General features: G+C 46.5%; 3 protein-coding genes across 4 annotated transcripts; 2 read left to right on the top strand and 1 right to left on the bottom strand.

The window, feature by feature from the left end:
- The first annotated feature begins 1188 nt into the window (after positions 1-1188).
- On the top strand, positions 1189-5286 carry LOC112891519. Its single transcript, XM_025958402.1, has 7 exons — positions 1189-1724; positions 2236-2543; positions 2674-3396; positions 3839-3967; positions 4090-4293; positions 4590-4790; positions 4901-5286. Exons 1-7 carry the CDS (start codon positions 1457-1459, stop codon positions 5024-5026), a joined length of 1959 nt encoding a protein of 652 aa, XP_025814187.1. The 5' UTR covers positions 1189-1456; the 3' UTR covers positions 5027-5286.
- Positions 5287-6074: 788 nt separating this feature from the next.
- LOC112893766 (potassium channel AKT1-like) lies at positions 6075-11749 on the bottom strand. Of its 2 annotated transcripts, none has more exons than XM_025961240.1 (11): positions 11553-11749; positions 9967-10332; positions 9761-9818; positions 9351-9668; positions 9006-9251; positions 8801-8899; positions 8638-8670; positions 8366-8551; positions 7755-7952; positions 7590-7665; positions 6075-7365 (listed from the first exon to the last, which is right to left on the bottom strand). In XM_025961240.1, exons 1-11 carry the CDS (start codon positions 11747-11749, stop codon positions 6473-6475), a joined length of 2670 nt encoding a protein of 889 aa, XP_025817025.1. In that variant the 3' UTR covers positions 6075-6472. The 2 variants fall into 2 exon arrangements, with proteins under 2 accessions (XP_025817025.1, XP_025817026.1); XM_025961241.1 differs by lacking the exon at positions 11553-11749 and having other exon boundaries at positions 9351-9493; positions 9613-9668; positions 9967-10173.
- A 10058-nt stretch (positions 11750-21807) lies between these two features.
- LOC112894920 (GTP-binding nuclear protein Ran-2-like) lies at positions 21808-24729 on the top strand. Its single transcript, XM_025962765.1, has 8 exons — positions 21808-21969; positions 22131-22200; positions 22942-22998; positions 23079-23196; positions 23666-23755; positions 23839-24018; positions 24133-24210; positions 24474-24729. Exons 1-8 carry the CDS (start codon positions 21967-21969, stop codon positions 24541-24543), a joined length of 666 nt encoding a protein of 221 aa, XP_025818550.1. The 5' UTR covers positions 21808-21966; the 3' UTR covers positions 24544-24729.
- The last annotated feature ends 939 nt before the right edge of the window (positions 24730-25668 follow it).

Here is a 25668-nt window from a genome sequence, read left to right as displayed (position 1 = left end):
ATTGCTTAAAACATACTTATAAATAAATACCAAAATTTGAAGATAGCGATTGAAGTTTGGATATGCTAGGTTTTCTCCAACTATTGTGGATCACAATTGAAACCGAACTATTCCAGTATACAAGAGCACTCATGGTGAATTGGAGTCTAAGATATTAAACTAAGATACATCTATATTGCTTAAAACATACTTATAAATAAATACCAAAATTTATTTTTGAGACACAAAGGAATTGTGAGAATGACTTGAGCTAGCTTGATAAACTTAGCTAAACCCAAATTAGAGAAAAATTAGACTCTTGATGCACCATATGTGTCATACAAAAAGCAGTAACACAAGATAGTTAACGTGGAGCCCTATACATGTCTTTTGATCTAGTCACAACTAAAAAACAAAAAAGAAAAAGAAAAAAAGAAAAAGAAGAGGAAGACGCAATTTCTTCTTGTAACTGAAGAACTCCATCTGTCTCCATATGCAAAAACATGCTACTGCCAACAGTAGCAAACTAGCACCAGGGAAATGAACAAAAACAAAACACAATGAAAATGAAAACCCTTGGGATACAGACAACAAAAACAAAGGGCCTGTTTAGTTCCACCAAAATGCAAAAACGCAAAATGCAAACTTTTACTGTAGCAAAGGAATCTTGCTAATTTGAAGTACTAAATGAAGTCTACTTGCAAAACTTTTTGCATGGATGGGTTGTAAATCGCGAGACGAATCTAATGATGCTAATTAATCCATAATTAAGCAATAATTAGCGGATGGTTACTGTAGCATCACTGTTGCAAAACATGGATTAAGTAGGCTCATTAGATTCGTCTCGCGATTTACAACCCATCCATGCAAAAAGTTTTGCAAGTAGACTTCATTTAGTACTTCAAATTAGCAAGATTCCTTTGCTACAGTAAAAGTTTGCATTTTGCGTTTTTGCGTTTTGGTGGAACTAAACAGGCCCAAAAAGGCAGCAGCTGGCTCCTCGTCCCCTGCCGTTCATGCTCACTTCACCACACTAACAAAAAATTTTAATGACCCAGTCACAGTCACAGCCAGCATGTAGCACAACAATTCACAGGCCCTACAAGGCTGCAACAAAACAGAATAAAAAATAAAATAAAAAACAAATCTAAAGCACTGTTCCATAAATACCCTCCTCCCTCCCGTTCCGCCTCTCCCCTCTTCTTCTCGTCTCCCCTCCGCCGCTTCCGTTGTTCGCAGTGTGCTCCCCCTTCTCTCGGCCCGCCTCGCTGTTCCGCGTCCGCCATCCCGGAGGCCCGAACCGCACGGCGGCACGCGGAACCCTAAACCCGCCCCACCCGCGCGGGGGTCGCCCCCGACGCATGCGCGGCGGCGGCTCGTAGCCTAGCCTCGGCCGCCGGCGATCGCCGGAATTTGTGGGGCCAGCGCGGCGGCTGTACGAGCCGACGGAGACGGCGCCGGTGCGGAGCGGTGGGAGATGGCGGCGGCGGGGAAGGGGTGGGCGGAGCGGGTGCGGCGCGGGGTGCGGACCGCATGGTTCATGGTGGCCATGGTGGCGTCGCTGCTCGTGGCGTCGGCGCCGGGGCTCGTGGCCGCGGGCGACGTGGCCGTCGCGCTCTGGCTCGAGGTGCGCCTTGGATGCCTCCGCGGCCACGGCCTGCGGGGCCACCTCCAGCGGTACCGCTTCCGGAGCTCGCTCGCCGACATACCGCTCGTCTCCGTCCTTCGATCCCTCGTCATTACTTGTAAGCCCTTGCACTTCCTGCTAGGCCCTCACTCATGCTTCAAAACGGGCAAATAACAAGAATCTATTGGAACATGTCGCTCGTTTGAGTTGGATTTCCTTTCATTTTTCTTCTCCTCCTCTCCTCCCCATTGGGATTATTTGCTCTGATGATGTAGAGTCTGCTCAAGATTTTTAGAGTCAAAAAAATATGGGGCGTGAGGTCTTGGCTTAAGATCCTTTGCATTCCTCTATGAGGATTTGGCGATCTGAAAGCTACAGTCTTGCTACGTCTGTGCTTGTCTTCTTTTGCTTGGACGGCGCTTTCGGCGAAATCTGCAGTTATTAATCACAGAGTATAGCTGTTGCTTGCTTGCTTCTCTTGGAATGTAGTTAAACTGAGTGAGTTGTTTAGCTGGACTAGTTGTACGAGATTGGGAAGCTCCGAGAACAGTTTGAAGCACGCTTCTACAAAGGTGCTCTATTCTCATTTGAGAGTAAAAGACTAACCATGTGTTCTGCTGATTCTGCAGGTGTATACCTTATGTCCGATACTTCTGGTCTCTCTCATGGTCCTTACCTTGGAACAACCACTTTCTGTTCCTTGGCTTCTCTGCTCATCTTGTTAATTAAGGCCTCAGTTTATAGTCCGGGGCAGGACATTGGGCCTGAGCTCTCGCCGTCATTGCCGGATCAGAAGCTCAATCTCAAGAAGCTATGGGGAATGCCAGTGCTTTTTCTGTCTTCCTTGGTGTTTGCTCTTGGCCATGTTATCGTTGCTTACAGAACAAGCTGCAGGGCTCGACGGAAACTTCTCATTCACCGCATTGACCCTGAATCGGTACGGCTGTCATGCACTTATTCTTATAAATCTCGCTTCATGAATTGTACAAACTAACCAGGGATAATTGTTTTGCGCTTTGATGTCTGATTGGGTAATTTATGAGTTCATCGTTTTCCGCTCTTTTCAGATTTTAGCATACAAGAATGGCTTTTCTGGATGCTACAAGGTTCCGCGGTCTCCTACACCATATGGTGCAAAGCTTTTCTCAAGGAGTGAAAGTGAGACAAAGAGGAAAATACTTGTCAATGATGACCGTGATTTGCCAATCAGTTTTCTTGCAGACAGTGATAGCATGTTCATTGCTTGCCAGGGGATCACTGTACACTACAAAATTTCTGATCCATCAAACTGCTTATCTTCATCCTCTGACCCCTTTTCAGAAAGGGATACTCGTCACGGTGTAATTTCATCAAGCATTTCTCCTAGAAGACAGAGACATGAGAGCCCACCATCTGCTTCCTCTAATACCCGCCGCCTTCTGAATAGGAGCTTTAGCCATCAATATCATCAAACTTCTCTATATGCGCCACTATTGGTGGAACCAGTGACATCTCCAACTTTGTCAGATGAGATCCCTCTTATGAGTCTTGACGATGGCAGTGGCGACATAAATTTGAATCCTGTGGGCTTTGACCTTGAGGCTGGAGAGCGGGGTAAATTTGCTGTAGTTTTAGTACATGGATTTGGAGGAGGAGTATTCTCGTGGAGACATGTTTCTAATCTGCTAGCTCGACAAGTGGGTTGCAATGTTTTGGCCTTTGATCGCCCAGGATGGGGATTAACATCTCGACCTCGCAGAAAGGACTGGGAAGATAAGAAGTTACCAAATCCATACGAGTTAGAGTCTCAGGTGATCCTTCTCATCTACTCAAAATATTATGTTTCCCATTTTTTAGGAGAGAAGAACCTTAATGCAAGTCTAGTAACTGCAGCTGGTGTTTGCTCCTATAGTTCAATTTTATCATCTATATTTCTTTGACTCCCTAGTAAAATGTTTCTGAGGCACTTACTTTATTAAGAGTAGCATCTACCTTTGCTATATGATATATCATATTTCTCTGCTAGAACTATTTTACTATTACAAGTATTATCATCTGAATGTCATTTGTAGTTTTCAACCTCACAGTGATATCTATTTTGTTTGGATTTGTTCTTGCACTAACAGCTTGTAAGCGGACATTTCTTTATTAGAAAGACTACCATAGATTTAATTATGAGGGCTAAAAAAATTCCTAATGTATTTTGAACACGGTATCATCCTTACAAAGAACATTTTGTATGATTATGTGCAGGTTGATCTTCTTATTTCATTTTGCTCAGAGATGGGATTGCGCTCTGTGGTTTTAGTTGGTCATGATGATGGGGGCTTGCTTGCCTTGAAAGCTGCAGAGAAGCTGCGCACTTATGTAGATCAAATAAAGGTAACTTGAATAACTTCCCTTTGAGAAAATTAGCTTGTTGTTGTCTCATTTTATTTTGGATGGAAGGTAATACATCATGTAAGGTTGTACTGAATGTTACTTGTTTGCTTTTGCAATTGCAGGTTGAGGTGAAGGGAGTTGTTCTTGTAGGTGTAAGCTTATCAAGAGAAGTCATTCCTGCATTTGCTCGTATACTCCTGCATACACCTCTGAGGAAAAAGCACATGGTCCGTCCTCTTCTGCGTACTGAAATAACTCAGGTGATCAATCGACGGGCATGGTATGATGCCACAAAGTTGACAACGGAAGTTCTTAACCTGTACAAGGTAAGTATACCTTTTAATCTCGTCAAACTATTGATGTTCATTCATGCTTAGTTTTGGGAAATTTGTGTACAGATCTGCTACACATAATCTTGTGTTTATTGGACTACCATTATTTGCCCTGGGAAAGAAAAAACTTCAAATCTTCTTACATCTTACTATTCAGACAACTGTTCTGTATCTATGGTCTTCCTGTTCTGTCCATGTGAATGAAGTACTATTGTAAATGCACATGTTCTGTCATTCTGTGAACTTTGAAGTTTGAACTGTTGACTGACTTCGACTGCTTGTACATTTAGGCTCCGCTATTTGTTGAGGGCTGGGATGAAGCACTCCATGAAGTGGGCCGGCTTTCATTTTCTACGGTCCTATCATCTAAAAGGGCAGCAGATTTACTAAGATCAGTGGAAGACCTCCCTGTTCTAGTGGTAGCAGGCTCTGAGGATGCTCTTGTTTCTGTGAAGTCCGCGCAAGCTATGGCTTCAAAACTTGTAAATTCTGTAAGTAATCTGCTCCCATTTGTTGACTTGCTTATTAGTCGAGCCCAAGATTTTGCTATGGACTTGCCTATTTGGTATTCCTAACAATTTACTTCATTCTACTTGCGCAGAGGATAGTAACGATATCGGGATGTGGACATTTGCCACATGAGGAGTGCCCTAAGGCATTACTCTCGGCGCTTTCTCCTTTCATTTCTAGATTGGTACCATCAGAAGATTCGTTGCAAAGACTCTAATGTATACTTGATTCATTCACTCCCCCCTCCCATCCCCGTTAATTTCTTCCCTGTGCTTCTGTCCTCCACACTGAGTAGGCCCCTCTAGTTGGTGTGAGTTTGTGTGAGCCAATGTAGTGCGAGGTAGTAGTGGAGCCTGACCCAAAATCTCAAGGGTTCCTAGAGCTCCCCTGATTTCTTTTTTTGTCAAATGTAATGATTTGCCTGAATGATTTCAATCGAGCAAGTTGAATCTGTACAGCACATGCTTGCTGTGTTCCTGTCCTTGTCTGCTTGAAATGGATGAGATAATTGAAGCCTTTTTCAGGATAGCAAAATTAAACTGCACTGCCCTCATTGTTTTTGTGGCTTCTATCATGTGCCAGTGCCACTCCCTGATCCAGCAGGGAATGGATGCCAAACAGTTCTTTTGAATGAGCATGAGCACAAATGGTGGTAGGTCAGAGGTGCAGCTGCAAATAAATTTGAAGATCTTAAACTCTCAGGCGCCCCAGCCTCACATGGCCTGTGCTGGGATCCACAGGGAGCCCCAATGCTCTTTGATTGTGCCACCCACCCGGTGATTGGAAGTTGGAAGATTGTTAATGAAAGCTTCACCATCGATTCCCGTGGCGCGTTGAGATGCTTCAGATTGGTAGTTGGCTGTTTACGCTCAAGGGATCAATTTCCTGTTCGTCAGAATTTGTAAGCACAGAACGTTATCAGCTCAGGTAACAGGACTGTGGACATCATCAAGTTCGTGTAGCATGGTCATATACTCATGTTGCCGGCAGAACTGTAAAATTCCAAGATTGAGCTGGGGCTTTTCTGATCCAGGCCTCCTTGTCCAACCAACAAAAATGCGTTTGCCGCCGGCTTCTCTAGCCCATCCAGGATGATAGTGGGCTACTGGCCCACCCAAGAATGAAATTCCGAAACATACCGTGCATATACCTTGAGGCGCTGAGAGACCAATAAAAAAAATGAAATAGCAAGGAACGCGTTGATTTGACAAGTTAAGGGGTTCGAAATTCTTTGTCGGTAATGCTGAGTTTACAAAGTTTGCGGGTTTTGATTGTCAGAGTATCTCATAAATTCACAACTCACGCATATTTGTCGGTTTCAGGGAAAGCTTGATCTCAAGGACAAAAGAAAAAAAAGGAATCATGTAAAACTGAACAATAATCTGAAACAGGTCAACACTACTTACATTTTCTGGACCCCTACTCTTGAAATGAGAGAACTAGAGACTACCGGACCAGCTGACTACAATTTCTTTTCCAAGCTGGACCAAAACTATCATGGTTATACTTCAATTTACAAGGTGGGCATACCGCCACATCCTCGCCAGTTCTTCAGTTGGAAGAACTTCATTGATGCCTTTAATCATTACTTCCCAATCGCCCAGCTTGTGAAACAAGGGCATATTTTCCTCTACTGTGAAATTCCAAGTAGAGCACAGCTCGCTCACTTCTTGTCAGGTCTTATTTGCGCAACGTTTGGCACCCAGTCATCACTGACGAGAACAATATGATCACCGTCTCTGATAAGCTCCACCTCATCAATCTCAGCACCCTCAATCGTCAGGACCTTGCTAGGCATGAAGCCGAACTTCTTTGCCCCTAGTTCGAGGAGCTCCTTCATCGAACGTGGTAGGAGCACGAGCTTCCCGGCAGTGTTCCCCTTCTCGGGGCAGCTAATTGTCACCCTGATGAGGGACTCGTGACGGCAACTGCTAGGACTACCTGTTGCTGCAAGGTCTCTCGACAGCAGACGACCAGTGTCCTGGTGGGCGTGGGATGAAGAAATGACACCGAAAAGGGAGTTCTGGAAACTGACCCTCTTTCTGAGGAGCTTCTGTGGAACAACTTTTCTGCGTACTTCGGCATTTTCATGGTCCATGTTTAGTATCGAAGGCTCACTGTTGAACCTCCCTATGAGCATAGGTGCCACCCTGCTATTCGAGACACGACGACTTGGTGCTACCCGTGATTTACTCTTAAACAGGACCTGTATGTCGTCGTGGCCTTGTTGTTCAGCTAGATCTCTTGGACTCCAGCCATTGTTGTCCTGCTTATCAATATCAGCTCCGTGTTCCAGCAAAAGCTCAACCATCTGAACATTTCCATCGCAGACAGCACGGTGCAGTGGAGTGGTTCCATCTCTCGTCGATCTGTTTATGTCGCCACCATAACGGATAATGTCCTTAAGCAGCTCAGTGTTATTGTCCTCGACAGCGACACAAGCATACAAGGCCGTGTCTCCAGAAGCTAGATCTGCACCACTCTCAACTAGCAACTCTACTACTGCATCATGCTTTTCACACAAAGCCTCCCATAGCGGCACTTTTCCTTCATAGTCTGTAATACAAGGGTTATAGGCATGTCAGTGAGAGGAAATGTCCAATCTACATGAACTTCAAGACTCGTGGAAATTATTATGAAAGAAACAATAACTCTCATACTAGTAAATTTAGTATTCTAGGTGGCAGACTGACAACAATTTCAGAGGAACTTTTTAAGTGATATATTTGCTACGTTGCAGTCTATCTGTAGAAGATGAATAATTATAGTTTTATACATACCCCTAGCATTTGGATCAGCTCCATAGTCTAGAAGAAGCCTGACACATTGCTCATTTCCTTTGGAAGCAGCTATATGCTGTAAACAATGAAATAAACATTGTTAAATTCCTTGCTTAATAAAAAAAATCTGTAGATAAACACCTAGGCGTTGATGAATATACAAACCAGTGCAGTGAGCCCATTATTATCTGATTCATTTGGATCTAAACCACGCTTGAGAAGTTGATGCAACAAAAGGTCATCCTCTCTTGTTACTGCAAAGCAGAGGGTGATTGGCAAATCCAAATGACCCCGTGCTAGCATGTTCTCAATCTCCTTCAGAACACCCACCATTACACTGCTGTCTTTCTGCTGTTTTAGTAACTGTACACAAAAGAAGGGAAAATAAGGAACAGTGAATCTCATTAGATCAGATTCCAAACAACCTCTCATGGTATAATAGTATCACAATACTTCTCAAAGTACATTCCCATTATTGTTGTTTTGATTACTCTCTGGAGCATGAAAGGGAAAATCAAGCCACAATAGCCAACAAGCTCATACATGGTATAGCCATTGTCTGATATTCAATTCCACATATTCTTAAGCAAGATAATACAAGCTCAATAATATATTCTCGAGAAAAAAATTACAGGCTCAACAATTGGCACTGATTTAAATGTTGATTTCTTTGAGTCATTTTTTTATCACCAAACTCTACAAGTAAAAAAAAAATCTAATATAGCTATAATATGCAACAACAAAGAAAATTACGAAGAATAATGTGGTTCCTGTACCTGAATAAGGTTGTTCATTATTACTGTTCCATCTCCAACATTGGATTGCACAATGCTGAGAAAGGCAGTGCGATTCATACGGAGAAGCTGGCATAAGGATTTTGTTCGAACTGTGAATAGTTGAGGCCTGTAGCAAAGAAGCCCAATTTCTCCAACGACATCTCCTGACTTAGCCACTCCAGCCACCTGCAAGTACCAGCATACTAACTTTGAGAACAATTTTGATACATAAATTCACTTCCACTTGAGCATCAAAGCAACATAAGACTTGCCTGTTCTGCACCATTTTGTGACTCTATTAACTCCTGCAAAAGTGAAAGCATGTCAGAATAATCAAGTGATCTTGGTCTCAGTCCTAGTGAAATCACAACTACTACTTTCCTAATTGTAACTAAATCAATTAGGAAATAAGACTTGTCAAAACAGTATTCTTACCGCACTACCAGAAACCAGAATGTAGAAGTCAGTGGGTGCTTCATTCTGCAGAATCACATCTTCCCTAGGTGGAAAATATTCAGCTTTCATCTCAGAAACCTTTTCCACGGAATCACATCACATAGAACAACAAGATTAGTGCATGCTTAAGCAGTATCAAAATATTTTAAAAGGATAAAATAGCACGGAATTCCTGTAGCCTCACCAGTTGAAAAATAAGGTCGTTTGACACCCCTTCAAACAAGTAAACCTTTTGGACAAGATTAAAAAACAGATATTGAGAGATGCTGGATCTGATAGCCTTAGGCAGCGCATCAAGGGTCTCTTGTTGTTGAAGGCCTTCTGAATCTGTTCTGAACTTCAAGCTAAGATGTGAGATCATCTGATCTTGTAGTCGGGGCGGTAGCTGATTCCTTAGTGCAAAGCTTGTTGCTGCTTGAATTGTATCTCTCTTCAGACCAAAACATAAGAGAAAAAGATATATTAGACCCAGCTTTAATATGACTGTTAGACGTCGATATCAACCAATACTAGACAAAAAAGAACTCACATATTTTCGAGTACGGCTGGTGCCATGGACGACCAGATTGGTCATGTTTCCAATCAAATAGGCAGTCAATCCAAGGTTGAATAGCATGTAGAAAATGTTGAATATCATTTCCCTTGTGTTCTCCGCATGCAAATCACCATAACCTACGGTGGTGAGAGTAGTGATTGACCAATACATTGATGTAACGTAGCGAATCCACAAGCTACGTTGATGAAAATCCGGCATCGAATTGCCAATCCACGTATCACTTGGGTCAGGATACCTATCAGCAAGAAGATAGTAGAAGCATGCCGAACAGTGGACTGCAAAAAGTGTGACCTGCAAGACCAAAGATAAGTAGATATAGGATGTCAGTTCGTCGACAATAGTAGGATTTTTACAGGAGATTCTCAAATGTTCTGATTACTTACACATATGAGCTTTGCACATCGAACCCAGAAGTAATTGAAGTGTCTATCCTTCTCCAATCTAGCAAGTAAAAAAAAATAGATGAAAACATTAATTTTTCTCACTAACAAGACAAAAACATGGTATAATGACACTATCCGCATTGATAATTAGAAACAAAAGAAAACAAGCATTAGACTCCCATACAAGTACACCATCATTAACATACCTAGCAAAGAGAGAGCTGACCCTACGGAGACGCCATAGACGAAGCATGTTGAAAAATCCATACGACCTGAGGTTCCGAGGTAGTATCTTCCGAGCAAATTCTGTTGGGATGGTGGAGGCGAGATCAAGAACAAACCAACTAGTAGTATACCGCCAAGCTATCCTCTTTGGATCATCTTCAAGCAAGTATGTCATTCTATCCAAGTAAGCTACAAAGAAGGTAAGAATGATGTCCACTGCGAAGAACGCATTCACAACATTGTCCACTATAGCTAGGCCTCCAGTTGGATTCCGAATGAAGCCAAACTCAAATGGGGAAACCCATGCAGAGTAGACAACGAGAATTATGAGAAAAGTCTCCCAGGATCTGCATAGAATTAGCAACTGCATATCAGAATTGCTTCTTCCTTTGTTGTAACTAAACTGCCTTATTTTCGACCAGCGAAATTATCCTTGTCACAGGGCAATGCAATGTAATAGATTTGTCATCATTGCAGAATTTCTATAAGTTCCTACTGTTTCTGCGAGTTAGAGTTGGTGCTACAATGACTATGATTACTACTGCTACTTACAGTAGATCATTTCTTTTCGAACCAACTTACAGTAGATCATTATCTTTCGAAAAGGAGCTCTGAAGAAAAACTGATCAATCATACCACCAGAGGCAAGTCAAAAGCTACCCTAGGAAGACACATGCATACCACCAGCCGTAACTAAAGAACTCGCTGGTTCCCAAACGATTCAAAAAGGTTTCCCACCCGAATCCCGTGACTGAGCACTTTTGACAACTAAAGAGGCGCAAAACGTGAGTACAAGAAATGCAGAGATGTCACCATCGATATCATGCCTTTCTTGTCTATGTTGTGAAGTTAAAAGAAAATTAAAGCAGCAACCAACGACCTAAGCAGCCCAAAGTAAACAAAATCAGAGCAGGAGTGCTAGTACCATAAAAAGCAAAACATAAACTAATCAATTATTGACTTGCAAAAACAAAAGCAATTATTCGGTCCAAGTCAAACCGATAAATCACTTTAAAAATCAAAATCAGTTTCTATCAGAAAAATTAAGCACCCAAGTTGAACCTGGTACACTCTGCTTTGTTTCAATGAAATGGGCCGGGCCGTGGGTCTTTTCTTCTATTAAGCACCCAAGAGAGTTGCCGACAAAAAGGAACATATATATATATATATGTATATATATATATATATAACCTCGAGGAATATAAAAAACAAAAGAGTGGCCAAAATTAGGAAGCTATCCTTCCCCGTATATAAATCATCACTTGGAATTCTGCGTATGAAGAGAAAATCCGTCGGCTTTCTCCAAGACTCCAACCAGAATTACAAGACAAGCAACTCTTCGCCCACCATCATCACCAATATCGTAGCTGCCACCTGGCCAGAGCAAGCCGTCGGCGAGCCAGAAGCAAACAATGCGACAAAAAGCCAAACCCCGCGCGGCCGCAGACCGCCGAGGGAAGGGGTGACGCGCGATGACAAAGCGCAAGACACGCAGCAGCGCCTAGCTGTAAATTCGGAACCGACAACGTGGAGCGCGCGGAGAGGAGGCGGGAAGCGGGCGGCGTACCTGTATCGGCGGTCGTAGGGCGAGACGATGAAGGGCCTGAGCTTGACGCGGCGGTTGCTCCGCGCGCCGAGCGACGGCAGGATGCCGCTGGAGATGCTGTAGTGGCTGCCGTCCCGCGACAGCTCCCGCTCCATCGCCGCGCCCGCGCCCCAGGGCGCGCACGCCGCCGCCACCCTGGAGGACCCCCACCCCGCCATTGGCGGCCCCCGGCGGCGGCGCGATAAACCCTCCCCTGGGTTTTACGGTGGTGGGGAGGAGGGAGGGGAGGGAGGGGAGGCGAGCCTGCCCCACCCCCAAATCGCGCGATTCGATGGCGGATCGGATTCCCTGGCCAGACCTTTTTCTCCTCGTGTGCTATCTGTTCTCAGCCCTCGGGCGGTGGCGCCGCCGATGGAGATGAGGGGGGACAGGGAGGGCGGAGGAGAGTTGGAGTCGGTTGGGCTTGGCAGAGAGGGAGCTGGGTGCGAGAGCAAGCGCGCGCTCGGCGGCCGTTTTATGGAGAGCGGTTTGGGGGGGCGGGGGTCGGCTCGGGATGATGATGACGGGAGGGGGGAGGGCTTTCTGGCCCTGGTCCCCTGCCCGCGCGCGCGCCTCGGCCGCCGGGCGCAGAGGGAAACGCGGCGTTTTCCGTGGGAGCGGCGCGGCTCGATGAACCGGGTGGATCGTTTCGGGCTGCGCGATGCCGCTGGGCGTTGGGTCTGGCTGCCTAGCTCGGTTTGGTCGGACGCGTACGGGTGGGCTGGTTTGCTGGCAGCGGCAGCAGGGCAGGGCAGGGCAGGGATACCACCAGTCCACCAGTGGTTTCGGCTGTGCGCGCCGGCCGTTTGGCCAGCAACGGTCCAACCTTCTCGTCAAAAGGAGAAAAAAACCCCGGATCCCACGTGCTATAGGTATTTTATATACCTCTAAAAGCACAAAGCTATTAAATTATAAAAAATTCGCTCAGATGGGAAGTCGAACCCAGGATCTGAGGTGCTAGGCAGCCAAGATTCAAAAATATTGTTTTGTTTGCGATAAATGATTTTTCGACAACATAACTATATAATCAACCAAAATTACTATCCTTTGCGGGATAATAGAGGAGGTCCCGGATGGCACATGTAGCTTAATGCCACCGTCATCTTGTATACACGTCTCGTATAACTCCACGGCCAAAAGGTACACATGATGCGATCTACGAGACAAAAACCATGACGCCACTCCTTACAGGGTCCGTGTGGAGTATCTGGGAAAAGTGTATACATCCCTTCCTCCACTGTATGTCGGCAGAATTATGCGGTGCCGTCGCATGTCGTGCATGAGGCTCTCTTGGGTTCTTCCTTGAGGGCCAAAGCCGTGGATTACTTCTCTCCTTTACGCAGCATGCGGCATGATAAGCACCATTCCATTTGAAGCACACATTCGAGTATTGGAGAATGTTTTGTGTATCATCTATTCATCTTGTGGGAAAAGTATGTGCACGAAGCTCATATAATTGTTCGCTTATCCCTTCAAATGCTCTCCTAGCATTCTATTTTTTTCTCTAATAAACTCGTCTAAGCTAAAATTTGTAGTCATGGCTAAACCAAAATTCGGTATGTTAAATTGCGTACTAGCCTGAATTTAAGACAATGGGATGTACACACAAAGAAATAATGAAAGCACGGGAAGGTTTGACGAGAAAGTTTGAGTTCAATTTTAGTAATGTAGCTGAAAAATGATAGCAATATGATGTATAAGCATAGATAGGAAGTCAAAATTCTTACCTAACTAATGAAATTTTTCATGCATAAGAGCAGGCAGACATGTTGTACAATGAGTGAGGGCAGGTTGACATGGGCGACCTGTCGTGTAGGAATTTCCATCAAAAAGGTGTTTGATGCTAATATCCGATCAAAGTTCTGTAAAACTTTGACAGTCAAAAGCTTTCCAAGCAAATTCGGGAACATAAAGAACATGTGGTGGGGTATATGCATGTCTAGTGCCAAAGAATATACAGTATGAATTACTTATTCAATATAATATTGATTTTATAGTAGCTATGGAAACCGAATGTCATAATATACTTTTAAAGATCTTTTATAGAATTTTTTTTATCTTGATGGATGGGGAGAGTGATAATTATTAATTTATTTAGTACAACGGACTCTGGTCCTCGCCCATATCGAAGCCTTGGAAAAATTGTACCTGTAAAAAAAATTAAATAAGTAGTGACAAACTGGCAAGTGGACCCAGTGTGTTTCACCACTACTTCTACCTTTTAAGCTACAAACACAACAAAGTGTTATCCTTTACTTTGAATAGACTGGGGAGAACGTACAGTAGAGAAAAATAGGCCATTATTGTTTAAAGACATAGCCCTTTACTACTACAGAAACCGGCAGTTAGGAACAACGGCTGCGCCTAGACGACGCGGACGTTTATCATCCATTCCGCAAACTCCCCTCTCCCGACATCCTAATACAGAGTTTCATTCTTTTTGGCTCTTGTTGCATAAATTTTTGGCTAACTATTTAAACACACAAACAATTTTAAATAAAAGTCAACTACATAGGTCTGGTTGTGATCTCCATCTAAAACCGTATGAAAAGTTCATAACAAATTTTGAAGCCGAGCTAAAAATTCAAATTACAAACACGGTTTCATGTCAGCTCACAATCGCATTGCATTGGCACGTGCTCTCAAAGTGCCTTCCAGATTCGACCAGTGCGCTGATGCTGCTTGCGAGCACTCACCGCAGGCAGCGTGTTCCAATATAATAATCTGTCCGCCCGTGCGCGCGCGCATGGCGAATGTTGCGCGGAATTGGAAAGTGGGACGGAGCTACGCTGCGTGCATTTGCCGGCCCCGGTGGAAGCTTCATGAGCACCGTCTTTGAACTCGGCGCTGATGCTTCGCGGGCGCGCGCCCACAAGTTGACTTGTGGAATCATCAAGTACTACCGACGACGTGCACCGGCCGGGGTCCGACCTCGTACCCACCAGTGCACCCAGCTACGTGCTACTGGGACATGCATGGCACACTAATCCATGTGCTGTGCTCAATACAGAAAAATATCAGCTGATGAAACAAAAGGTCAGAAACGTCTAAACCCTTGGGAGTCAGGTGCCTGATCAAATGGTGCCGGCAGCAAGCAACCGATCTACCGGCAACGGCGCCCAATAATGCAGCGTAGAGCGTACACGAGCACTAGCCGATGTAACGGCAGGCAGACACACACCCCGGAGACTGATTGACTGGAGAGGCGGGCGCAGCATGTCATGCGCGCTCCCCGGCCCGACCAGGCAAATCTTTGGACGGTCGTATCACCATCAACCGCACGATCTGTTCTGATTGCCAGGGCATGCCGCCACTTATTTCCACCGGGGGTTCGTTCAGTGGGCAGGTGGCGTTGCTCCTCGTCCCACTCTTTTCTCCGGCCGGTTGGCTAATCGCAGCCGGAGACTTTCGACGGGCGGCCAGGCGAAGGCCGACACATGTGCGAAAAGCGACGAGCGAACGTGATCCGTGCGGTGGAGTGGGGGGCTCTTCAGTTTCTACGCCTTGGCTGATTGCCTTGTGATTTGAAGCTTTGAACTATGGTACGTAAGCTACTAAGCTAGTGTGATTTGTTTGGCCTGGTAGGTGGTTGCGTCTTCCCCCTTACATTTTGGATGCTCGGCGCTCCTGAGATGTATTGGAGGTGATGATGCCGTAATTTGTTGGACATGCAAAGGCATCCCAACTTTAGTCCGTTTCTTTCAAAACACTCCTATTATTGATTTGTTGCGTTATATTGTAATTTCATCACTACAGAAGTTTTCCCCGGCCCTTTTGCTGCTAATATCGTTATCTATCCATTACTTCTCGTTGGGGGGCCATAGGGCGGCCTCCAGTGGCAGAACGTGGAGCCAGACCAAGCAGAGGCCAATCGAGCTTACTCTTGTGGATTTCTGCTTATAGACATAAGCCGAACAAGTACATACATAGACTTGCAGTGGAGCAGCGCGTGGAGGAAGTAGGAGCCGATGCCCAATTTTATCTCCACCACGGTCCGCCCCTAGCGGTCTCACTGCATCACCAACACGCCACAACAACCTCCGCTCGGGCTCCACCTAACACTACTCTACCATGTTGGTGTTGCTATATCTGGTTCACTGCCCTCCTCTAAACCAACCGGTACTACAGCTAACCATATGGCCACAATTGTCCTCCCCCTCTCCTATAATTTTTCAGACTCCCTTACCCGAAACTACTTCCAAGGTCACGTCGTTCTCATCCTAAGGTGGTAGGGTGATGTGTCGAGTACGCTACTACGCATAATGAGCAATAGCATTCAACCATAGCAAGAATATGGTCTATCAACACCAACCATTCATACTAATAGGAATTTAAAAAAGGAAGGCAAAAATGTAAGGAAGAAGAAAGGAATAATGGACAAGTACATGATCCTATAAAAATCATACTACCGTTAAAAGGACACATGGAAACATCTAAGTCATGACATAGCGATTCCTAAAATTTTGAGCCTATTTAGGAGTGAAATACACAGGAGATCTTTAAACTTGTCATGGTATGTGATTTAAATCCATGAACTTAAAAAAAAAACATATTCAGATCTTTAAACGTGTCAAGTGCATCATCTAGGTCCAGAGTTCCCAAAATGCCCCTACCATTGCTGACGCAGCATACATTGAAAGGTCAAAATCATAGGGTTATTTTTGACACTTTGGACTAGATGATATGTATTTTGACAAGTTTATGGATCCGGATGTATATGCTTTTACAAAATCCATGGACCTAAATGACACTCCATGCATTTTTTTATAGCATTCTAGCTAGCAAAAACTAGAGTCTCCCCTGCTTCTCCACCCTCTCTCTCTCTCTCATCTTGATTTGGCGCTCTGGCTGTGTCCCATCGCCCTCTTTCGTATGCAAGGGAGCGGCCACGCACGCATCGCAATTAGATCAAGCCCCTGTCTGGGTTGCCCTTCCCCCTCTCCAAATTGCGCTCTCCCTCTCGATTCGATCGAGTAATTATTTCGTTGCGCTTTCTATGTGCCGAGCACGCACGGCAGCGCCTGAACTAACCCGTGCAAATCGCAAGATAGTTCTGCGTCTCTTTTGCAGTCACGCGGTCGTTTTTCACCGAGATCTGTTCCGGAAAGTGCTCGCCTCGGCCGTCTTGTGGGCCACACGGTGAAAATCAGGCTGCTGCTGCTGCTGCTGCTTCATGCCTTGATCGTTCTTCGCTCGTCATGGGAAAGATCAAGTAAAGATGCGACAGATCTGCACGTCCTGTCCGCGGCTAAATAAGACACACACACACACACTGTGCGAAGATGACGGGCCGGTGCGTTCTCGCTTATCTTATCATAGAGCCGATCGAATAATGGCACAGTACGAGCAGCTAGCGATGCGTGTCACGCTTGGTATTTGCATGGTATTCGGAAGGCCACGCCGCAGTTTACATCCATCTTCCATCCAAAAGTAGTTATTCCATTTGATCTTCAGATATATCTATCGATCAATCTTTGCGAATTACGCTACCTCCTCCTCGCTTATCACGGATATTAGCATCTGAACTGCCCGCGGATAACCAAGAACAATGCACGCCACCAAAGGAATCACTCAAGAGAGAGCGATTTCTTCAGCGCTAGGCGCGCGAGCCGTGGAAAATGAAATAAAGCTAGTAGCGCCAACGCTTTGTGTTGGCGCAGTTCGTGAAGCTGGTCAAACTAGATGTGCACCCCGATGGTAGCTGCCGATCGAATCATCGTCAAGCAAGAGGATGGTAGGCGAGCAGGCCAAGACCCAACCCTCTTGGTCTCTTCCATGCATTAAGATATTGTGGCCCTTGCCTCTTCTGCAAGATTGGATTTGTTCAAACATTTGGGCAGCTGGATGATAGGGCCTTTGACCAGCTTGGATTAGTAATAATAGAATGTATGCCCAATCACAGAGTGGGACAAGCGCGGGAAAATTATAAGAGCATCTCCAACCATGAGTCCTATATTTGGGTCCTATAATTTATATTAAGAATATATTTGATGTGTTTAGGGTCTAAAAAAAGCTTATACTTCAACGGCGGGGTCTCAAATCATGTCATTTACAACTAATTGGGGAAAGATTGGAGCGGAGGCATTACGGAAAGAAGTCTCTGTCAGTTAGATTTTGTGGCAAAAGGGAGATAGGATCCAACCAATTGAGTCCTGTATCGAGACTGAGTTCTAAATTGATTTGTCAGTTTTTTGTAAAATAGAATTCCTGTTGGAGACTATTTTTTTCTCTTAAACCCTATATTTCAAGATAAAACCTAATTTAGGACTCGTATTGGAGATGCTTACCAGAAGCAGCTCCACGTCCGTGCGTCATACCGTTATACGTGTACGCAATGAAGGATTCCGCTGTCCTGTTGGCATGCGCATCAGTGCTGTCCTGTTGCATAGGTGGCGAAGCATAATGATTCAAATTGTACCCCATCATGTACATGCTGTGCATACTTTTGGGGAGGAGGTCCGTCAAACTGATATCTGACGACAAAATTTTGAGCCCTAAAATCTGTCGAATTGTTCCTTGTAAATTCCTAGGGTTTCAAGCTATTGCAAACCTGTTTCCTCTTTGTTTCTCTGTTTCATCTTGACTTGTTCTCGCTGCGAGAGATCGCCCTCTCTCGCATGCAAGGGGCCAGCAGGGCAGCCTGCCCCTGTCGATTAACTTTTCCCTCTCAGTCTAGGAGTAGCAGCAGTTCTATAAACAGTAGACGCCACGTACAGTGACGTTTAGCTCCGTACGCTTGCAAGTTGCAAGCAGACCCGGTCGTTTTTAGTTTACTTCTTTTAGGAAGTTAAACTCCATCTCTCGTATGCAGGTCACGGTGATAACTGACCCCTTCCATCATTTCATTGCCCCATGTCAAGTGTCAAGTTGAATAAGCGTTTGTTCATTACAAAAACCGAAGTCCCCCTTGGGATCTTGTGGCCTAGCTAGCTCGCCTCTTGTGCAAAATGGAATTATTGCTATCTGAAAGTCAACGCTAGGCAGTTATGTATAATACGGCGTTGAGCTAGCTGCAGTTTGGTTATCCAGGTGATTGTTATCGTAAAATTTGCAACTAACCCAAAAGTGGACTAGAACAAAAAAAATAGTTAATGCATAAAAGAAGAGCACTTCCACGCAAACGCGTCATGCGTGTACGTATGAAGGATAACGCCTTACCGTATTGAGGAGGAGAACAGTTAGGGAGGAGAGGACCAGAAGCATGCTGTGTGCGTGCGGCTAACTCCCGTTGACGAATTGTGCGGCCACCGCGCGGATGGGGACGGCGCGTGATCGAGAGCGCTGGGTGCCATGGGGCATGGCGCCATGACGTGGAAACCGGCCGTTGATTCGCGCAGCGTCCGTACGCGCAGGTCGTTCTCGCGGAGGAGGATGGATGGTCGAGTTGTCAACGATCCACGAGCAGCTGAGCACGCGCGCCCGGCACGCGGTCAAGCTCCGGTCCCGGCCGCCTACTTGCCTCCGGAACAGTCCCCGTCCCAAACTCCAAAAATGGCCGCACGCCATCACGGTTCCTCCACAAATCTGTGCAAGTGCAAGCGTGCAACCGAATAACAGAACGGAGTGCGCCTAGGGTTACCCGTCGACTAGCTAGCTAGAGACAGACCTACGACGACCAAGTCTCCCAGGTCGGCAGCATACGGGCTCCGAGCCTATTTACCTACCAATTACTAGCCATTTGTGGTTCACATACGTTCCGAAGAATCTGGGTCCAGACAGACGGCCAGTATCGTCAAGTGGTGCCGGTAGAAAAGCAGTCACCTTCCACTCTGTCGCGTCGACGAGACGAGTCTGGTAGTCGTTGCAGCAGTTAGCACACGTTGCTCGCGATGCCGAGAGGGCTACGCAGCACGTTCCGATCGACAAAGCCCGATTTTTCCAGATCGGGTGGATACGAAGGTATCAGATGGGATCCGGCGGACAGATTGGTTGGTCGTCGTTCCCCATCGCCCCCTCGCTCCATGCTCACGCTCCACACGGCGCCCTCCGACGCTCGCTCCCACGATTCAACCCAGTCGGCATCCAAGACGGGAGGGGCGAGGGCCCGCGAGAGGCGGAGCTCCGATCGTTCGGCGCACGTGCGTCGTCGTCGTCGATGCGTTCATGCGTAGGGAGGGCCCTCTCCGATCCGCCTGTACTCTTCCGCACGACCTCGCTCGTCACCTCTGGCCGCGGGGTCAGATAAGGAAGCCGGCGGGAGGCCGGGAGGGGGGGAGGTCTGGCTCTGCGGGGCCGGGACAGGGACGCACGCAACCGCAGCGCATGCACTGCTTGCAGCGGCTATCGCTGCTCCCGTCCAACCACACGGCCCGAGCGCCTAGCGGCCGGGGCCAGGCGACTGTGCGTACGCGTGGGCAGCCCATCGTCACACGGGCTTCTCTCGCTTGCCACTCCTGCATGGCTGCTGGCTGATTTGCTCGGCGGCCGTTTTCATCACCGTTGCGTACACGTTCTGGGTCGCGAAGACGCCAACTAACACGGCGAGGCCGCCGCCGACGCGACATCCAGACTTTTGGAGGCGAGGCCAGGGCCATGTATGCACACCGCTCTCTATCATTCATTGCCGCCCCTCTGCCCCAGATCGATGCAACACGAGGAACCCGCCAGCTGCGAGCGGCTCCCGGGCGTCACCGTGCATGCCGATGCGATGCGATCGACGACACGACGGTCTGCGCTGGCACCACGCACCGATGCCCGAATTGTGTCTGCACCGTCACAGAGTGATAAGGCAGCGCGCATGCAATGCAGAGCACATGGACGGATGAGCGAATGCTAGCTTAGCGTGAGGGCCGGCGGCCTCGCTTCTGTGACTCTGGTGTAGAAGAGTCCCGGCTGATCCGCTAGCTAACCAACCACGCTCGATTGAGCACCGCACCTACCACCTTCGGTACGTCCGATCCGTGGCCTGCGCCGCGTCGCGTCTCCCCTGCCTGCCACCACCACGCCGTGGCTTTGGCCAAACTAGTGTACGTCCTGTTGGGACAAGCGACCTAGGTACTCCAGCTACGAGAGGTAGGCTTGCCATTTTGATGATGACTGCGAAAGCTTGGGAGAGCTGAGGACTGGGCCACGAGGCATTCCGGAGGAGGGAATCAAGCAAGCGTTGTCTGACACGTAGCACCAGTTGTCCAGCAGAAATTAATCATACGGAGTACCGAGAGCAAGTTGCCTATTATTTTTGTATGTGCTGCTAGCGCTCCCACTTGTACCAAATCGTAACGCAACGTAACGATGGCTTGTTCAGCAGCTAGTACTCTCTGCCGAGGGTCTACTCCGCCATCAGCGTAGCACAGTATTAGCTACAGTACCGGAGGATCGGCTCCAAGCGGCCCATCCACATGCAACGCTCTGAAGAAAACCCGTGTTTGGGCCAACGCAGGCCGAAAACTTCGCAACGCGAAACAGGCCTGGTTTCTCGTGCGCGCGCGCTGGACCAGAGATGTTTCAGGTGGGCCGCGAGGTTGGACCGTGGAAAGAGAGAAGCCTCTAGCTACGCGCTGGACCGAGTCAGGCTTGCCAGAACAGCTCAAAAAAGGAAAAAAAAATGAAATCGCTTTGCTAGTGCCTAGCTGCGGGGCGGCGATTGCTCTAGATCCGCGGACCGCGGCGTCCTTTCCACCCGCACAGATGCGGCCAACGCCGCGGCAGGCCGGCAGGCATGATTGCCCGTGGCCGTAGCGCCGAGCTGTGGAAGGCACTAGGCCTCCCACCTGTAACTCTGCGACTAGGCTTCAAAGGTGGTGGGAGAGTGGTTGTGTGATGAGCCGAGCTAGCGCAGCGGGTTGGTTGCCCATGATGCCGGGGCCGCCGCGTATACGCGAGAGGCGTCCAGCGACCCCAGAAGCAGAACAGGAAGAACGAGAGCATCCCCCTCCAGGCTCCAGGCTCCAGGCCGCCACCAGCCGTTCTACTGGAAAGATCCCCAGGCCGGCCACACGGCGCGCAACGGTCAACACGCGACAGAGGCATCTGCGCCTGCGCCTGTGCAGGTGTCCGTTGGCGTAGCGACAGGCACGGGGGCCGACCGTTCGCGCGCAGGCCGAGAGCGGGGCCCAGCCCAGCCAGCCCGCCCCGGATACCTCGCGTGGGCGGAAAGCTAGCCTCGCGACGCCCCCCGGAATGATCCGCGCCGCCGACGGGATCCAACGGCACCCGATCCCTGCGTCCATCCAAAGCTAATTAATTAATACACACACACGGGCCGCCAACGAAAAGCAAAAAGAGGAACGCGATTTCCCCCTTATAAAACCCTCCGCCTCGCCCCCCCCCCTCCTCCTGCCAGGTCCAAGACGCTCCCCCGACTTCTCCACAAGTCCATCTCGAACTCTCTAGACCCCTCCTCCTTCCCTCTCGGCCTCGTCGCCGCCCCGCCGTCCCCCTCTCGCGCGCCGCAGAAATGGTGAGCACGCGCGACCACGATTCGGAGAATACATCTAGGGTTTCCGATCGTTGTTTCCGACGGCGACGGAGATCCTGAGGCGGTCCGGCCAGGAGTCAGGTCGCCTGATTGATCCGTGTGTGTTTCTAATTCGTGGGGTTTTTTTTTCTCCTCTCCCGCAGGCGTTGCCGAATCAGCAGGTCGTGGATTACCCCAGCTTCAAGCTCGTCATCGTCGGCGACGGTGGAACTGGTGAATTTCCCCGTCCCTTTTCTGCGCCTTCCACAATTTTTTGATTACTCGTTCCGGGATATCGGGAGATGTGGCCTCTGATGCGTGCGCCTGGTCGCCGCGGTTTCCGCGAGATCTGACGGACCGGGTGACGGTTCGTTGCTGACAAGCGTTAGGGACTTGCTGGAGACGTAAGGTGATTTGGGGTTCAAGCGTGTTTAGGTTTTAGATGGGGGAATCGTTAGATTGTAGAACCTGTGGGGATTTGTTTTGTCCCTGTGACTGAGGCATTGATGCTAAGAATTTCTCCATTGGCAGTTATTCCCCTAGTACTTAGCTATGGTATTTCCCCTGCCACATGTTATATATGTTAAACAAGGCTCGGTGGCTATGTTTGCAACATTTTGTACTCTCCTAAAAGTTGCCAATTGGTTTTGTAGTATTGTGTGTAACAAGGCATGATTTTAGCAAGGCTTTTATTGTTTGTGGTGAGATGCCATTGAGTTATGCCTATGTACAGTCTAGTGCTCAGATGCTGTTGGGGCCTGACACAGTACTGGGCGTTTTCCATCCTAGTATTGGATGGCCCAACTCTTGATGGTTGCAATTTAAAAATGTTGCTTACATTCCTTGAATTGTTGCATTCCACTGCTATATTTTTATGTAATGCTGCAAACATGTATCTACATTTTAGTTTATTTAAATGCTCTTTAGTGATTGTTCTCAATAACTCAACATCTCATCACCTTATGTTTCCTGCAGGTAAAACCACATTTGTGAAAAGGCATCTTACTGGCGAGTTTGAGAAGAAATATGAACGTAAGTGTCATGCTGTAGTTCTTTATTTGCTTGCAGAAGATCAGACTTGCTTATAACAATTTGATTGTCTTCAATTACAGCCACCATTGGTGTTGAAGTTCACCCGCTAGATTTTAGCACCAACTGTGGCAAAATCCGCTTCTATTGCTGGGACACCGCTGGGCAAGAAAAGTTTGGTGGTCTCAGAGATGGCTACTAGTAAGTGATAGATACATATTTCGTAGCTGATTGAAAGTGTGCTAGTGTTGATGCATATAAAAGCATGCGAAGCTTGGTGTGACTTCGTTCCTTGTTTTGTAAAAGTATGCTTGCATATTATATTTTCTAATTGTTCCAGCTTGCAAATACTCAGTATCACATCACATAATGCATTTTCTCATATTCTTCTGCAAATATGGCAAGCTCTTGAGTCTTGATTTATGGATGCTTTTCTAGTTTGTATGTTTGTGCGTTTGCAGTTGCACATTAGCGTTCCACATGCTGAAATCCACAGCCCACGGTTAGGGCTGATTGAGCGTTCTAGTTTGTATGTTTGTGCATGTCTTTACTGGTGTATTATGTTTTGATTGTTTTTTTTTCTGTTGGTGCTTTTCAAGTCTTAACCAATCTTCTGTTTTTTTTTTCATTGGGCCTGTCTAACATTCATGAAATTCCAAATGTCCTGCAGTATCCATGGTCAGTGTGCCATTATCATGTTTGATGTCACTTCAAGGCTGACATACAAGAACGTACCAACATGGCACAGGGATTTGTGCAGGTTAGTTCATCAGTATAATTTAGTAAAAAGTTATGCATTGATTATGTCAGAGCCTTGCTAAATATCCAATTATTTGATTTCAGGGTTTGTGAGAACATTCCCATTGTCCTCTGCGGTAACAAGGTTGACGTGAAGAACAGGCAGGTCAAAGCCAAGCAAGTTACATTCCACAGGAAGAAGAACCTGCAGTACTATGAGATTTCTGCCAAGAGCAATTACAACTTCGAGAAGCCCTTCCTTTACCTTGCAAGGAAGCTGGCAGGGTAAATAGATACTTGGGCACCTCCTCTCCATCTTCTTATGTTTTGTTGTCTTACTTGTATTCAATAACCAACTAATTTGCTGTGCTGACTTGTTACTGGTGGATATACATTTAGGGACCAGAACCTTCACTTCGTTGAGGCTGTTGCTCTGAAGCCACCGGAAGTGCAGATTGATATGGCCATGCAGCAGCAGTGAGTACTTCGATCTCTTTGTTTTTGATATCCAGCAACAGTGGGAAATTGACACTAGTGTTCAAATGTTGTCCTGAAACTAGTTCTTGCTTGCTTAATTTGAGTGCCAATGGGATTTTGCTTGAAGTTGACATGGTTTTGTAAACCAAAAAAAACCGACCCAACTCTCACCATTACCCTCATTTGTTCAACTTGGCGAGAATTATTCTGCAACAGCTCTGTTGGCCTGCATTTTTAACAGCAATTCTTTTCCATGATCACAGGCATGAAGCTGAGCTTGTGGCTGCTGCAGCCCAACCCCTGCCTGATGACGATGACGACTTGATCGAGTAGATAATATATTTCATGGTCCTTGTTGATGTGAGAGGGACTTTTCTTATAAGAGCCCATAGTGGCTCATCCTTAGGAACCTGGATGCTTTCTTGATATGTATCTGATGAGTTGAGAACGAGTTATGACATTTCTGGTTTGTTGGTGACTGAACCAGCTCCTTTCGAGTAATACAGTGCTTTTGTCACATGCTTTCGCGTGATTTGTGCCTTTCTGTTTATACTTGCTCTTCTGAGTTGCGACCTAAAAGACTAGCAGAAAACGCAAAATGGATGACCAGAGTGAAATGGCATGGCGGAGTGCTGGGTGGTGCGTTGACACTGGTGCATCGCCGTTAGCTGGTCGTGTTTCGGTTCCATAAAGTTTGTCGTGAAAGGAAAAACTGTTGCGCGGTGGACATGAAAATTATATATATATTTTAGAAAGTTATATATATTTTAGATTATTAAGTTGATCTAAAAAGTTGATAAATTTTTTTAATAAAATAAATTAGAATGGCGAAAGCATAGCCTGATAAGTTATATATATATATTAGAATAGCGTATAAATAATTTGGAAGGAGAAATAAATTAAAGTGGCATGTATCATAATTAATTAGCTGACTAAAAAATATCATTAAGTACCCACTTCCACTATTAAGTGCTCCTTAACTGCTCGTTATTAGAAACTCTAATTTTCATTGTAACCGTGCAAATGTTAAAATATTTTAATTAAATTCAAAAATTCTAATAGGCCATCGATGCCGTAGTATTTTAGCCCTCCACCTGAAATTTGGACCTTTCGATCATATTAAGCGTAATAATTTCCCTTCTTTCTTCACCCTTCTCCCTGGCGCACAGAGCAAGTCTGCGAGGCACAGTAATTAAATTGACCCATACCGATGATTAGACAAAAAAAAAACCTAGCCTATGCTAGAGGCTTGTGTTTGCTACGAACAGACAGTCCAACTAGTTGGACTAAGTTTCAGAAAAAAGAAAAAAGAAAAAACTAGTTGGACTATCCTCTAAAAAAAATAGATGGATTAGCAAAGAATTGAATCCAACCAGTGTCGGTTCCATTCAATGCAGAAATCCTAGACCCTAATAGGCCCATTTTGGTGGGTCATATCTGATCCAGCTTCATACATTT

This window comes from Panicum hallii, chromosome 5, assembly GCF_002211085.1.
Source record: "Panicum hallii strain FIL2 chromosome 5, PHallii_v3.1, whole genome shotgun sequence".
Lineage (NCBI taxonomy): Eukaryota > Viridiplantae > Streptophyta > Magnoliopsida > Poales > Poaceae > Panicum > Panicum hallii.
Note: the sequence above shows the minus strand (reverse complement) of the source record. Positions and strands in the feature narration are given on the sequence as shown.